A 16,591-nucleotide genomic window follows, 5' to 3' on the forward strand; every position below is an offset into this window, starting at 1 on the left:
TGTTACTGAATCTTTACTTTGATTGTCTAATTTGACATTGAACATTTTATTGAATCTTTACTTCGACTGCCTAATTTGACTTTGGGGATTTTTGTTCACTAAGTTCTCTGGACAACAGTTTGTACTGTGTTCTACATGTGGAGACTGAACACTTGAAGATTTTAAAGCTCTTAATTTGTCTCTAGAATGGCTAGGATCTGTGTGTAAAGTAAAATGGAAAAATACCAGAAATTCACAGAGAGATATTATATACTTAAGCACCCAATGAAAGAAAGTGGTTTACTGTGAATGTTATGAAACGTGTCATGTCTGACTGACTAATAATCCATCTCTTCTTGCAGGGTTTCAGACACTAAACACTAATCAGGTTGAAGTCTTTGTTACCTGTGAATGACTGAAGGGGAAGTTGTCAGCAGGCATGGTTGAACCTGTCACACCCCCCACATGACTCATTTTAATGTAGTGTGAAATCTGATTATTGCAAACCTCCCACTTTCTCTGTGTGCTCTGTGGTCCTCTGTAGCTCAGTTAGAAGAGCATGGTGCTCTGTAGCTCAGATAGTAGAGCATGGTCCTCTGTAGCTCAGATAGTAGAGCATGGTCCTCTGTAGCTCAGCTGGTAGAGCATGGTGCTTGCAGATACAAACATTAACATCGACTTCCTTATCCAGAGTGCTATATTTGGACATGTTCCTTTAAAAGGGGGTTTCAGGAGAGGGAAAATATACTTTTGAAAATGATTTTCCAGAAAGACTGCAGAATCTTGGCAGGGCCAAGTCAGCTGAGACTGGACACTAACAAAGTGAGGATATGCTGACAAGACATAAATAACACATTTAATCATCGGCATCAAAGGAACAGCATCAGGCTGCCTTCCAGAATACCCACCTGCCAAGTACACTTGGCAGGTGGGTCTCCTCCTGCAGGAGGCTAGATAATATATCATAATATATATCCAGTAGGCTAGATAATATATATCATAATATATCATAATATATATCCAGTAGGCTAGATAATATGTCATAATATATATCAAGTAGGCTGGAAAACATATCATAATATATATCAAGTAGGCTAGATAATATATCATAATATATATCAAGTAGGCTGGAAAACATATCATAATATATATCCAGTAGGCTAGATAATATATCATAATATATATCAAGTAGGCTAGATAATATATCATAATATATATCAAGTAGGCTGGAAAACATATCATAATATATATCCAGTAGGCTAGATAATATATCATAATATATATCAAGTAGGCTGGAAAACATATAATATATATCAAGTAGGCTGGAAAACATATAATATATATCAAGTAGGCTGGAAAACATATAATATATATCAAGTAGGCTGGAAAACATATATCAAGTAGGCTGGAAAACATATAATATATATCAAGTAGGCTGGAAAACATATAATATATATATCAAGTAGGCTGGAAAACATATAATATATATCAAGTAGGCTGGAAAACATATAATATATATCAAGTAGGCTGGAAAACATATAATATATATCAAGTAGGCTGGAAAACATATAATATATATCAAGTAGGCTGGAAAACATATAATATATATCAAGTAGGCTGGAAAACATATAATATATATCAAGTAGGCTGGGAAACATATAATATATATCAAGTAGGCTGGAAAACATATAATATATATCAAGTAGGCTGGAAAACATATAACATATATCCAGTAGGCTGGATAACATATCATAATAATACATACAGTAGACTAGATAATAAAATATATCATATCATCTAGTAGACTAGATAATACATATCATAATATGCTGGATAATATATGTCATAACATATATGCAGTAGCTAGATAATAAAATATATATCCAGTAGGATAGATAATATCATAATATATAATATATATGCAGTAGCTAGATAATAAAATATATATCCAGTAGGATAGATAATATCATAATATATAATATATATGCAGTAGACTAGATAATAAAATATATATCCAGTAGGATAGATAATATCATAATATATAATATATATGCAGTAGACTAGATAATAAAATATATATCCAGTAGGATAGATAATATCATAATATATAATATATATGCAGTAGACTAGATAATAAAATATATATCCAGTAGGATAGATAATATCATAATATATAATATATATGCAGTAGCTAGATAATAAAATATATATCCAGTAGGATAGATAATATCATAATATATAATATATATGGAGTCGGCTAGATAATATAATACATATCCAGTAGGATAGATAATATAACATTTAATTATATACAGTGCCTTCGGAAACGTACCGAATAAAATGTGTGAAATCTGTGTGCTAGATTGAGAAATGCCTGACTGCTCTGTCTGCAGCTGGAAATCATATTGAAGCCATGAGATGTTTATCTTGTGTCTAGTTCAGCAGAGTTCAGTAACGTAACACAACAGGGTGTGTCATGGGGAGACACGTTATAGAGCTGATGTCATGGCTGTAAAATAGCTTTGCGTGTTTAGACTGCACGAACACTTCCAGCTCTACAACATGGCAGGAAGCAGTTAGGGTTTAGATGTAGCATGATAACTCATAGTGGGAAGCCATTATGGCTCACCTGATGTTAGCATGATAACACAGAGTGGGAAGCCATTATGGCTCACCTGATGTTAGCATGATAACACAGAGTGGGAAGCCATTATGGCTCACCTGATGTTAGCATGATGACACAGAGTGGGAAGCCATTATGGCTCACCTGATGTTAGCATGATAACACAGAGTGGGAAGCCATTATGGCTCACCTGATGTTAGCATGATAACACAGAGTGGGAAGCCATTATGGCTCACCTGATGTTAGTATGATGGCACAGAGTGGGAAGCCATTATGGCTCACCTGATGTTAGCATGATAACACAGAGTGGGAAGCCATTATGGCTCACCTGATGTTAGCATGATAACACAGAGTGGGAAGCCATTATGGCTCACCTGATGTTAGCATGATAACACAGAGTGGGAAGCCATTATGGCTCACCTGATGTTAGTATGATGGCACAGAGTGGGAAGCCATTATGGCTCACCTGATGTTAGTATGATGGCACAGAGTGGGAAGCCATTATGGCTCACCTGATGTAAGCATGATAACACAGAGTGGGAAGCCATTATGGCTCACCTGATGTTAGTATGATGGCACAGAGTGGGAAGCCATTATGGCTCACCTGATGTTAGCATGATGACACAGAGTGGGAAGCCATTATGGCTCACCTGATGTAAGCATGATAACAAAATTCTCCTGATGTCATGTTTGTCTGCTAAAAATCTGGTTACATCTTTTTAAATATTTTTCTCCAGACATAATGGTGATTAATAAATTCTGAAAAAGAGACAAATAGAAAATATTTATTTACATATTTTGACAAGTTATGAGTCTACAAACCGTTTTTTTAAAATGCAAAAACCAGCCCATTTGCACATGGAAAATAAAAATGTCTGTTTCAACAACAACACAAAATAATACAAATAACATCAACATAAAAATCTGAAAAATACTGTATTTGAAATACAACAAGTTCAGCATTTTAAACTAAGGTGTTATACTCTGAGATGTTGTATTTATTTATCTACGCATGTACAAAAATATGTATTTATTTATCTGGCTTTTATTTCACACATTCATTGTATCCAACATACAAATTACAGCTGGCAAATTATTCAAAATATAATATGAAGCACAATATAGTATATTTCTTAAATAATGAGCTCACACACTATAGTAACCCTATAGACACACAATAGAACCCCTATATAAGCACTATAGAAACCCTCTAGAAGCACTATAGAAGCCCTCTAGAAGCACTATAGGAGCACTATTGTAGCACTAGAAACATTATAGAAGCACTATAGAAACCCTATAGAAGCACTAGAATCCCTATAGAAGCACCATAGAAACCCTATAGAAGCACTATAGTAGCACTAGAAACCCTATATAAATGCTATAGAAGCAATATAGTAGCACTAGAAACCCTATAGAAGCAACATAGAAACCCTATAGAAGCACTATAGTAGAACTAGAAACCCTATAGAAACACTATAGAAGCACCATTGCAACCCTATAGAAACCCTATAGAAGCACCATGGAAACCATATAGAAGCACCATAGCAACCCTATAGAAGCACCATAGCAACCCCATAGAAGCACCATGGAAACCATATAGAAGCACTAGAAACCCTATAGAACACCATAGCAACCCTATAGAAACCCTATAGAATTAAATGTATTTATATAGCCCTTCATACATCAGCTGATATCTCAAAGTGCTGTACAGAAACCCAGCCTAAAACCCCAAACAGCAAGCAATGCAGGTGTAGAAGCACGGTAGCACTAGTAGCACTAGAAACCCTATAGAAGCACTATAGTAGCACCATAGAAACCCTATAGAAGCACCATAGAAACCCTTTAGAAGCACCATAGAAACCCTATAGAAGCACTAGAAAACCTATAGAAACCCTACAGAAGCACAAGAAACCCTATAGAAACACTATAGAAACCCTGTAGAAGCACCATAGAAACCCTGTAGAAGCGCCATAGAAACCCTGTAGAAGCGCCATAGAAATCTTATAGAAACCCCATAGAAGCACTAGAGAAGCACTATAGAAACCACGCTATGTTGCAGGTGAGTCAACTGAGATCAGATCTGACAGGTGGACCTGTTACCTAGTGTAGCCTATCTGGTCCTATGGGATACATCTTTAAGACAGTTGCATCTTGATATTATAGATGTGAGTGTTTGTTTATAAACTCTAAATACATCACGTATATTAATTTGTGAAGAACAGAATCTATCACCTACATACAGCATAACATATATTAATTGGTGGTGGTGATGCAGATAACTACAGTATATGGCTCATAATAATCACAGTGTTTTTTTTCCTTTTCCTTTCCAACAGCGCTAATAGGACCATATAGAATCTATAACGTCAGACAGGTTAACATCTCATTCTGCCAGGTAACTACTAGTCCCTAATATAGTATTCCAATATTTATTATTTTACCTTTATTTAACTAAGCAAGTCAGTTTAAGAGCACATTTTTATTTACAATGAAGGTTAACTGCCTTGTTCAGGGGCAGAACAACAGATTTTTACCTTGGCAGCTTGGGGATTCGATCCACCAACCTTTCTGGCCCAATGCTCTAACCACTAGGCTACCTGCCGCCCCAATATGCCTCATCAGTGGCATCAATAGGACTAACACATCCATATGCGGTTTTCAACCGGTGTCTTTCCGTTACCTTGGATGAAAAACTATTTCATATAGTGCGCAAAAGTAGTGCACTATATAGGGAATAGGGTGCCATTTCATATTGACCCAACTAGTAGAGGTCTCTCATGATCTCCTGCAGCAGTGGGTGGAGACACATGTCCACTTCAGTCTTCTTCAGTAGCTGGATTAGGTGCACATGGTCTGTTACTATCTGCCTCAGGTCTGTCATCTTCTGCAGAACCTAAACGATACATAATGTTTAATTTGTTAGGAACCATTTATACACAGCCATGAATTAAAACGATCAAATATGTTTTAAAAAAAGGCAGAAGACAGATCCCAAATGTACAAACACAGGAAGTTGATTTGAGAGCAAGGGAACACCCACAGGAATAGATTTAGAACTTTTTATAGTATTAGAACTAGAATTAGAACCCATTAAAGTATTCTACAGTAAATTTATTTTTGTTTTTTTTTATTTCACCTTTATTTAACCAGGTAGGCTAGTTGAGAACAAGTTCTCATTTACAACTGCAACCTGGCCAAGATAAAGCATAGCAGTGTGAACAGACAACAACACAGAGTTACACATGGAGTAAACAATAAACAAGTCAATAACACAGTAGAAAAAAAAAGAAAAAAATAGTCTATATACATTGTGTGCAAAAGGCATGAGGAGGTAGGTGAATAATTAAAATTTAGCAGATTAACACTGGAGTGATAAATGATCAGATGGTCATGTGCAGGTAGAGATACTGGTGTGCAAAAGAGCAGAAAAGTAAATAAATAAAAACAGTATGGGGATGAGGTAGGTAAATTGGGTGGGCTATTTACCGATAGACTATGTACAGCTGCAGCGATCGGATAGCTGCTCAGATAGCAGATGTTTGAAGTTGGTGAGGGAGATAAAAGTCTCCAACTTCAATGATTTTTGAAATTCGTTCCAGTCACAGGCAGCAGAGAACTGGAAGGAAAAGCGGCCAAATTAGGTGTTGGCTTTAGGGATGATCAGTGGAGCACGTGCTACGGGTGGGTGTTGCCATCGTGACCAGTGAACTGAGATAAGGCGGAGCTTTACCTAGCATGTACTTGTAGATGACCTGGAGTCAGTGGGTCTGGCGACGAATATGTAGCGAGGGCCAGCCGACTAGAGCATACAAGTCGCAGTGGTGGGTGGTATAAGGTGCGTTAGTAACAAAGCGGATGGCACTGTGATAAACTGCATCCAGTTTGCTGAGTAGAGTATTGGAAGCCATTTTGTAGATGATATCGCCGAAGTCGAGGATCGGTAGGATAGTCAGTTTTACTAGGGTAAGTTTGACGGCGTGAGTGAAGGAGGCTTTGTTGCGAAATAGAAAGCCGATTCTAGATTTGATTTTGGATTGGAGATGTTTGATATGAGTCTGGAAGGAGAGTTTACAGTCTAGCCAGACACCTAGGTACTTATAGATGTCCACATATTCTAGGTCGTAACCATCCAGGGTGGTGATGCTAGTCGGGCGTGCAGGTGCAGGCAGCGAACGGTTGAAAAGCATGCATTTGGTTTTACTAGCGTTTAAGAGCAGTTGGAGGCCACGGAAGGAGTGATGTATGGCATTGAAGCTCATTTGGGGGTTAGATAGCAGTGTCCAAGGAAGGGCCAGAAGAATACAGAATGGTGTCGTCTGAGTAGAGGTGGATCAGGGAATCGCCCGCAGCAAGAGCAACATCATTGATATATACAGAGAAAAGAGTCAGCCCGAGAATTGAACCCTGTGGCACCCCCATAGAGACTGCCAGAGGACCGGACAACATGCCCTCCGATTTGACACACTGAACTCTGTCTGCAAAATAGTTGGAGAACCAGGCAAGGCAGTCATTAAAAAAAACGAGGCTACTGAGTCTGCCGATAAGAATATGGTGATTGACAGAGTCGAAAGCCTTGGCCAGGTCGATGAAGACGGCTGCACAGTACTGTCTTTTATCGATGGTGGTTATAATATCGTTTAGTACCTTTAGCGTGGCTGAGGTGCACCCGTGACCGGCTCGGAAACCAGATTGCACAGCGGAGAAGGTACGGTGGGATTCGAGATGGTCAGTGATCTGTTTGTTGACTTGGCTTTCGAAGACCTTAGATAGGCAGGGCAGGATGGATATAGGTCTGTAACCGTTTGGGTCCAGGGTGTCTCCCCCTTTGAAGAGGGGGATGACCGCGGCAGCTTTCCAGTCCTTGGGGTTCTCAGACGATATGAAAGAGAGGTTGAACAGGATGGTAATAGGGGTTGCGACAATGGCGGCGGATAGTTTCAGAAATAGAGGGTCCAGATTGTCAAGCCCAGCTGATTTGTACGTGTCCAGGTTTTGCAGCTCTTTCAGAACATCTGCTATCTGGATTTGGGTAAAGGAGAAGCTGGGGAGGCTTGGGCGAGTAGCTGCGGGGGGTGGAGCTGTTGGCCGAGGTTGGAGTAGCCAGGAGGAAGGCATGGCCAGCAGTTGAGAAATGCTTGTTGAAGTTTTCGATTATCATGGATTTATCAGTGGTAACCGTGTTACCTAGCCTCAGTGCAGTGGGCAGCTGGGAGGAGGTGCTCGTGTTCTCCATGGACTTTACAGTGTCCCAGAACTTTTTGGAGTTAGAGCTACAGGATGCAAATTTCTGATTGAAAAAGCTGGCCTTTGCTTTCCTGACTGACTGCGTGTATTGGTTCCTGACTTCCTTGAACAGTTGCATATCGCGGGGACTATTCGATGCTATTGCAGTCCGCCACAGAATGTTTTTGTGCTGGTCGAGGGCAGTAAGGTCTGGAGTGAACCAAGGGCTGTATCTCTTCTTAGTTCTGCATTTTTTGAACGGAGCATGCTTATCTAAGATGGTGAGGAAGTTACTTTTAAAGAATGATCAGGCATCCTCAACTGACGGGATGAGGTCAATATCCTTCCAGGATACCTGGGCCAGGTCGATAAGAAAGGCCTGCTCGCAGAAGTGTTTTAGGGAGCGTTTGACAGTGATGAGGGGTGGTCGTTTGACTGCGGACCCGTAGCGGATACAGGCAATGAGGCAGTGATCGCTGAGATCCTGGTTGAAGACAGCGGAGGTGTATTTGGAGGGCCAGTTGGTCAGGATAACGTCTATGAGGGTGCCCTTGTTTACAGATTTAGGGTTGTACCTGGTGGGTTCCTTGATGATTTGTGTGAGATTGAGGGCATCTAGCTTAGATTGTAGGACTGCCGGGGTGTTAAGCATATCCCAGTTTAGGTCACCTAACAGAACAAACTCTGAAGCTAGATGAGGGGCGATCAATTCACAAATGGTGTCCAGGGCACAGCTGGGAGCTGAGGGGGGTCGGTAGCAGGCGGCAACAGTGATAGACTTATTTCTGGAGAGATTCATTTTTAAAATTAGAAGTTCAAATTGTTTGGGTATGGACCTGGAAAGTATGACATTACTTTGCAGGCTCTCTCTGCAGTAGACTGCAACTCCTCCCCCTTTGGCAGTTCTATCTTGACGGAAAATGTTATAGTTGGGTATGGATATCTCAGAATTTTTGGTGGCCTTCCTAAGCCAGGATTCAGACACAGCAAGGACATCAGGGTTGGCAGAGTGTGCTAAAGCAGTGAGTAAAACAAACTTAGGGAGGAGGCTTCTGATGTTGACATGAATGAAACCAAGGCTTTTTCGATCACAGAAGTCAACAAATGATGGTGCCTGGGGACATGCAGGGCCTGGGTTTACCTCCACATCACCCGAGGAACAGAGGAGGAGTAGGATGAGGGTGCGGCTAAAGGAGCAGATTTCTGGGCATGGTAGAATATATTCAGGGCATAATGCGCAGACAGGGGTATGGTGGGGTGCGGGTACAGCGGAGGTAAGCCCAGGCACTGGGTGATGATAAGAGAGGTTGTATCTCTGGACATGCTGGTTGTAATGGGTGAGGTCATCGCATGTGTGGGAGGTGGGACAAAGGAGGTATCAGAGGTATGAAGAGTGGAACTAGGGGGTCCATTGTAAACTAAAACAATGATAACTAACCTGAACAACAGCATACAAGGCATATTAACATTTGAAAGAGACATACAGCGAGGCATAAAGTAATCACAGGTGTTGATTGGGAGAGCTAGCTAAAACAACAGGTGAGACAACAATTGCTCATCAGCTAACACAACAACAGCAGGTAAAATGGCGATGACTAGGTAGCGAGGGTCGGATTAACTACACACAGAGCATGAGTTCGCGGCTGGGGACGACAGATAAAAAATAAATAAACAGAATGTAGTACCATGATTAATGGACAGTCCAGCAGGCATCAGCTATGTAGCCAAGTGATCATAGTGTCCAGGGGGCAGCAGTAGATGGAACAGGGGAGCCCCACTACGCTAGCGACACGGCGTTTAAAGTTAGTAGCCCTGTTCACCCGACGGACGCCAGGTGAAGGCACAGCGAATGGAGTATTCGTCGGCAGACCAGTCGTGGTGGTGCGGCGGGGGTGCCGTGTCGACAGAGAATCCAAGCCAAATGGCGAAAGAGGTATTGTGGAATTTAGTTTGCTAGCCGGGAGATGTGCCTGGCTCACGACTAACTGGTGCTAGCTTCGTGGCAGTGGCGTTAGCCACTATATCCAATCGGTAGCAGCGGTGATCCGGTGCCAAGGTCCAGAGTTTACAGCAAGGATCCGGTGGAGTTTTGGGCTCTAGCCGTGTATGAGTGGGGTTCGGGTGAACAGCTGAGTAGGCCGGGAGGTGGGCCTCAGGGATTAGCTTCGGTACTGGGTGCCACGGTGAGTGAAAGCTAGCTGCGAGCTAGCTGTGCAAATCAGAAGTAGTGGTCTAGGGATTACGGCAGGAATCCGGCGTTGTTGTGGAGAGACAGTCCGATATTGGTAGACAGACGAGTATTATCCAGGCTAAAAACAGGGAACTATATTGTGCAGAAGGTAAAAGCCGCTAGCAGTGGCTAACAATGACTAAATAGCTTGTAGCTAATTAGCTGGTTAGCTTCTGGAGATTCTTGAATGTGTTCTAAAATTGAAAATAATAGCGATTCTGTATCACATTGGGTGAGGCAGGTTGAATTTTCAATTGAAAATAAATTGAAATATATATACAAAAAATACAAAAAGTACACGAGAGGACAAAACAAACACCTCTTCACTGCTACGCCATCTTCAATCATGAACCCATTAGAGTATTCTACAGTATATCTTCAGAACCCATTAGACTATTCTACAGTAGAACACCTACTCATTTAAGGGGTTTTCTATATTTGGACTATTTTCTACATTGTAGAATAATAGCGAAGACATCAAACTATGAAATAACACATACGGAATCATGTATTAACCAAAAAAGTGTTAAACAAATCAAAATATATTTTATATTTGAAATTTGTCAAATAGTCACTCTTTGCCTTGACAGTTTTGCACACATGGCATTCTCTCAACCAGCTTCACCTGGAATGCTTTTCCAGCAGCCTTGAAGGAGTTGCCACATATGCTGAGCACTTGTTGGCTGATTTTCCTTCACTCTCAATTTAGTTGAGGTCTGGTGATTGGGGAGGGCATGTCATCTGATGCAGCACTCCATCACTCTCCTTCTTGGTAAAATAGCCCTTACACAGCCTGGAGGTGTGTTGGGCCTTTGTCCTGTTGAAAACAAATGATAGTTCCACTAAGGCCAAACCAGATGGGATGGTATATCGCTGCAGAATGCTGTGATAGTCATGCTGGTTAAGTGTACCTTGAATTCTAAATACATCACAGACAGTATTACCAGGTAAGTACCCCCACACCATAACACCTCCTCCTCCATGCTTCACAGTGGGAAATACATATGCGGAGATCATCAATTCCCCACACCACGTCTCACAAAGATCTCCAATTTGGACTCCAGACCAAAGGAAAAATGTCCACTGGTCTAATGTCCATTGCTTGTGTTTCTTGGCCCAAACAAGTCTCTTCTTCTTATTGGTGTCCTTTAGTAGTGGTTTCTTTGCAGCAATTCAACCATGAAGGCCTGATTCACACAATCTCCTCTGAACAGTTGATGTTGAGATGTGTCTATTACTTGACCTCTGTGAAGCATTTATTTGGTCTGCAATTTCTGAGGCTGCTAACTCTAATGAACTTATCCTCTGCAGCAGAGGTAACTGGGTCTTCCATTCCTGTGGCGGTCCAGATGAGTCAGTTTCATCATAGCGCTTGATGGTTTTTGCGACTGCACTTGAAGAAACTTTCAAAGTTCTTGACATTTTCTGATTTGACTGATGGACTGTCATTTCTATTTGCTTATTTCAGCTGTTCTTGCCATAATATGGACTTGTTTTTTTTACCAAATAGGGCTATCTTCTGTATACAAATATTCTACCTTGTCACAACACAACTGATTGGCAGTAAGAAGGAAAGAAATCACACAAATTAACTTTTAAGAAGGCACACTTGTTAATTGAAACGCATTCCAGGTGACTACCTCATGAAACTGGTTGAGAGAATGCCAAGAGTGTGCAAAGCTGTCATCAAGGCAAGGAGTGGCTTTTTGAAGAATCTCAAATATAAAACACATTTTGATTTGTTTAACACTTTGGGGAAAACAAAACATTCTTCCCCATTCACCCCCAGTTATAAAAGAGACAACTTCGTTGTTGATTTTTAGTAAAAAGCTGCTGTGTTGTTCAATGTACAAGTAACCAGGTCAAAAATCATGACCTACGGATCGCAATGCTCCCACGCAGGGAAATAGAGCCTGCGGGAAGAGCCCTGTGGCTTCAGGGTATTCAACGTGGGAGAGTGGGAAATGTGGGGACGCAGTGTCCAAGTAAGCTATGTGTGAGAAAAATATTTAATCTGTACAAGACATTTAACTTGTTTACTAAATCAAATCAAATTGATTTACAACTACAAGTAGTGAGTGGAATTATAAACGGACTATACAACTACAAGTCCGTTTATAACTCCACTCACTACTTGTATAGTCCGTTTATAACTCCACTCACTACTTGTATAGTCCGTTTATAACTCCACTCACTACTTGTAGTTATATAGTCCGTTTATAACTCCACTCACTACTTGTATAGTCCGTTTATAACTCCACTCACTACTTGTAGTTATATAGTCCGTTTATAACTCCACTCACTACTTGTAGTTATATAGTCCGTTTATAACTTCACTCACTACTTGTATAGTCCGTTTATAACTCCACTCACTACTTGTATAGTCCGTTTATAACTCCACTCACTACTTGTAGTTATATAGTCCGTTTATAACTCCACTCACTACTTGTATAGTCCGTTTATAACTCCACTCACTACTTGTAGTTATATAGTCCGTTTATAACTCCACTCACTACTTGTATAGTCCGTTTATAACTCCACTCACTACTTGTATAGTCCGTTTATAACTTCACTCACTACTTGTAGCTGTATAGTCCGTTTATAAATCCACTCACTACTTGTAGTTGTATAGTCCATTTATAATTCCACTCACTACTTGTAGTTGTATAGCCTGTTTATAACTCCACTCACTACTTGTAGTTATATAGTCCATTTATAACTCCACTCACTACTTGTAGTTGTATAGTCCATTTATAATTCCACTCACTACTTGTAGTTGTATAGTCCGTTTATAACTCCACTCACTACTTGTAGCTGTATAGTCCTTTTTTTAACCTTTATTTAACCAGGTCAGCTAGTTGAGAACAAGTTCTCATTTGCAACTGCGACCTGGCCAAGATAAAGCAAAGCAGTTCGACACATTCAACAACACAGAGTTACACATGGAGTAAAACAAACATACAGTCAGTAATACAGTAGAAAAATATATAAATACAGTGTGTGCAAATGAGGTAAGATAAGGGAGGTAAGGCAATAAATAGGCTATAGTGCCGAGGTAATTACAATATAGCAAGTAAATACTGGAGTGATAGATGTGCAGAAGATGAATGTGCAAGTAGAGATACTGGGGTGCAAAGGAGCTAAATAAATAAATAAATACAGTATGGGGATGAGGTAGTTGGATGGGCTATTTACAGATGAGCTAAGTACAGGTGCAATGATCTGTGAGCTGCTCTGACAGCTGGTGCTTGAAGTTAGTGAGGGAGATATGAGTCTCCAGCTTCAGCGATTTTTGCAGTTCTTTCCAGTGAAATATACCTGCTGGAGCGCATGCTACGGGTGGGTGCTTCTATGGTGACCAGTGAACTGAGATAATGCGGGGCTTTACCTAGCAAAGACTTGTAGATGACCTGGAGCCAGTGGGTTTGGCGACGAGTATGAAGCGAGGGCCTGCCAACGAGAGAGTACAGGTCGCAGTGGTGGGTAGTATATGGGGCTTTGGTGACAAAACGGATGGCACTGTGATAGACTTCATCCAATTTGTTGAGTGGAGGCTATTTTTTAAATGACATCGCTGAAGTCGAGGATCGGTAGGACTTATGCCCGTGGGCTACTTCTTAAAGGCTGAATTTTTCTGTCTCGGCCCTGAAAGGATTACTGTATTAAATTGCATGTTGTTGTTGTATACGAAATGCTTCAGTCTGGTTTTAGACCCCATCATAGCACTGAGACGGCACTTGTGAAGGAGGTAAATGACATTTTAATGGCATCGGACCGAGGCTCTGCATCTGTCCTCGTGCTCCTAGACCTTAGTGCTGCTTTTGATACCATCGATCACCACATTCTTTGGAGAGATTGGAAACCCAAATTGGTCTACATGGACAAGTTCTGGCCTGGTTTAGATCTTATCTGTCGGAAAGATATCAGTTTGTCTCTGTGAATGGTTTGTCCTCTGACAAATCAACTGTAAATTTCGGTGTTCCTCAAGGTTCCGTTTTAGGACCACTATTGTTTTCACTATATATTTGACCTCTTGGGGATGTTATTCGAAAACATAATGTTAACTTTCACTGCTATGCGGATGACACACAGCTGTACATTTCAATGAAACATGGTGAAGCCCCAAAATTGCCCTTGTTAGAAGCATGTGTTTCAGACATAAGGAAGTGGATGGCTGCAAACGTTCTACTTTTAAACTCGGACAAAACAGAGATGCTTGTTCTAGGTCCCAAGAAACAAAGAGATCTTCTGTTGAATCTGACAATTAATCTTAATGGTTGTACAGTCGTCTCAAATAAAACTGTGAAGGACCTCGGCGTTACTCTGGACCCTGATCTCTCTTTTGAAGAACATATCAAAACCATTTCAAGGACAGCTTTTTTCCATCTACGTAACATTGCAAAAATCAGAAACTTTCTGTCCAAAAATGATGCAGAAAAATGAATCCATGCTTTTGTCATTTCTAGGTTAGACCCTTTGAAGGGGGGGGATGACCGCGGCAGCTTACTAATCTTTGGGGATCTCAGGCGATACGAAAGAGAGGTTGAACAGGCTAGTATTAGGGGTTGCAACAATTTCTGCAGATCATTTTAGAAAGAGAGGGTCCAGATTGTATAGCCCGGCTGATTTGTAGGGGTCCAGAATTTGCAGCTCTTTCAGAACATCAGCTATCTGGATTTGGGTGAAGGAGAAATGGGGGAGGCTTTGGCAAGTTGCTGTGGGGGGTGCAGGGCAGTTGACCGAGGTATGGGTAGCCAGGTGGAAGGCATGGCCAGCCGGAGAAAAATGCTTATTAAAATTCTTAAATATCGTGGATTTATCGGTGGTGACAGTGTTTCCTAGCCTAGGTGCAGTGGGCAGCTGGGAGGAGGTGCTCTTATTCGCCATTAACTTTTTTGAATTTGTGCTATTTGTAATTCCACTCACTACTTCTAGGTGTATACTCTGTTTATAACTCCACTCATTACTTGTAGCTGTATAGTCCGTTTGTAACCCATTAGACTATTAAAACCAGAATCAGAACATTAGATTAGAATTAGAATCCATTTTAGTATTAGAACTAGAATCAGAACCCATTAGACTATTAGAACTAGAATCAGAACACAGAGTATTAGAACTGGAATTAGAACCCGTTGGAGTATTCTACAGTATATCTTCAGAACCCATCAGAGTATTTTCTACAGTATGCTGTATATCTCCATGGTAATACCTTGGCGAAGAGCTGCAGGGAGTCTGGGTGGTTGAGTTTCAGTTGGAGCTCCAGAGAGTGGAGGACTGTTTCCTGTAGCTCCTCAATGGGCTTCACATTCAGCAGGCCTGGACGATCTACACACACACACACACACACACACACACACACACACACACACACACACACACACAGGATGTGTCAGCTTGAGGCTTTCAGCACAACTTGTTTAATGCAGGACTGAGAGCTGAGGTTGATATGTGTGTGAAAGGGGAATGTGTCTGATAAAGTCATGATTTAAATAAATAAGCCTGGTAAAAATGCATGATGTATGCGTGTTGTATAGGGTAGAATACAAGGAGTGTTGTTAAGAGTACCAGGAGTGTTGTGTAGGGTAGAGTACCAGGAGTGTTGTATAGGGTACAATACAAGGAGTGTTGTATAGGGTAAAATACAAGGAGTGTTGTATAGGGTAAAATACAAGGAGTGTTGTATAGGGTACAATACAAGGAGTGTTGTATAGGGTACAATACAAGGAGTGTTGTATAGAGTACCAGGAGTGTTGTATAGAGTACCAGGAGTGTTGTATGGAGTACCAGGAGTGTTGTATGGAGTACCAGGAGTATTGTATGGAGTACCAGGAGTATTGTATGGAGTACCAGGAGTATTGTATGGAGTACCAGGAGTGTTGTATAGAGTACCAGGAGTGTTGTATAGAGTACCAGGAGTGTTGTATGGAGTACCAGGAGTGTTGTATAGGGTACCAGGAGTATTGTATGGAGTACCAGGAGTGTTGTATAGAGTCCCAGGAGTGTTGTATGGAGTACCAGGAGTGTTGTATGGAGTACCAGGAGTGTTGTATGGAGTACCAGGAGTGTTGTATGGAGTACCAGGAGTGTTGTATGGAGTACCAGTAGTGTTGTATAGGGTACCAGGAGTGTTGTATAGAGTACCAGGAGTGTTGTATGGAGTACCAGGAGTGTTGTATAGGGTACCAGGAGTGTTGTATAGGGTAGAGTAAATCAAAATCAAATCTATTTGTCAAATACACATGGTTAGCAGATGTTAATGCGAGTGTAGCGAAATGCTTGTGCTTCTAGTTCCGACAATGCAGTAATAACCAACGAGTAATCTAACCTAACAATTCCAAAACTACTACCTTATAGACACAAGTGTAAAGGGATAAAGAATATGTACATAAAGAGATATGAATGAGTGATGGTACAGAACGGCATAGGCAAGATGCAGTAGATGGTATCGAGTACAGTATATACATATGAGATGAGTAATGTAGGGTATGTAAACATTATATTAAGTAGCATTTTAAAGTGGCTAGTGATATATTACA

At 40.8% G+C, this 16,591-nt stretch overlaps 1 protein-coding gene across 4 annotated transcripts in view; it reads right to left on the reverse strand.

The window, feature by feature from the left end:
* Positions 1–3,373: 3,373 nt before the first annotated feature.
* pparg (peroxisome proliferator-activated receptor gamma) overlaps positions 3,374–16,591 on the reverse strand; it is a 147,230-nt gene continuing 134,012 nt past the window's right edge. For 2 of the 4 annotated variants that reach the window (XM_065004785.1, XM_065004783.1), the window contains exons 8-9: positions 15,265–15,380; positions 3,374–5,495 (exon numbers count right to left, since the gene is read on the reverse strand). In XM_065004785.1, coding sequence (XP_064860857.1) covers positions 5,364–5,495; positions 15,265–15,380 — 248 coding nt within the window. In that variant the 3' untranslated portion in view covers positions 3,374–5,363. Of the gene's footprint in view, positions 5,496–13,443; positions 13,506–15,264; positions 15,381–16,591 lie in introns of those variants that run through there. The other 2 variants (XM_065004787.1, XR_010459913.1) reach the window with 2 other exon arrangements.

Source organism: Oncorhynchus nerka, linkage group LG2, assembly GCF_034236695.1.
Source record: "Oncorhynchus nerka isolate Pitt River linkage group LG2, Oner_Uvic_2.0, whole genome shotgun sequence".
Lineage (NCBI taxonomy): Eukaryota > Metazoa > Chordata > Actinopteri > Salmoniformes > Salmonidae > Oncorhynchus > Oncorhynchus nerka.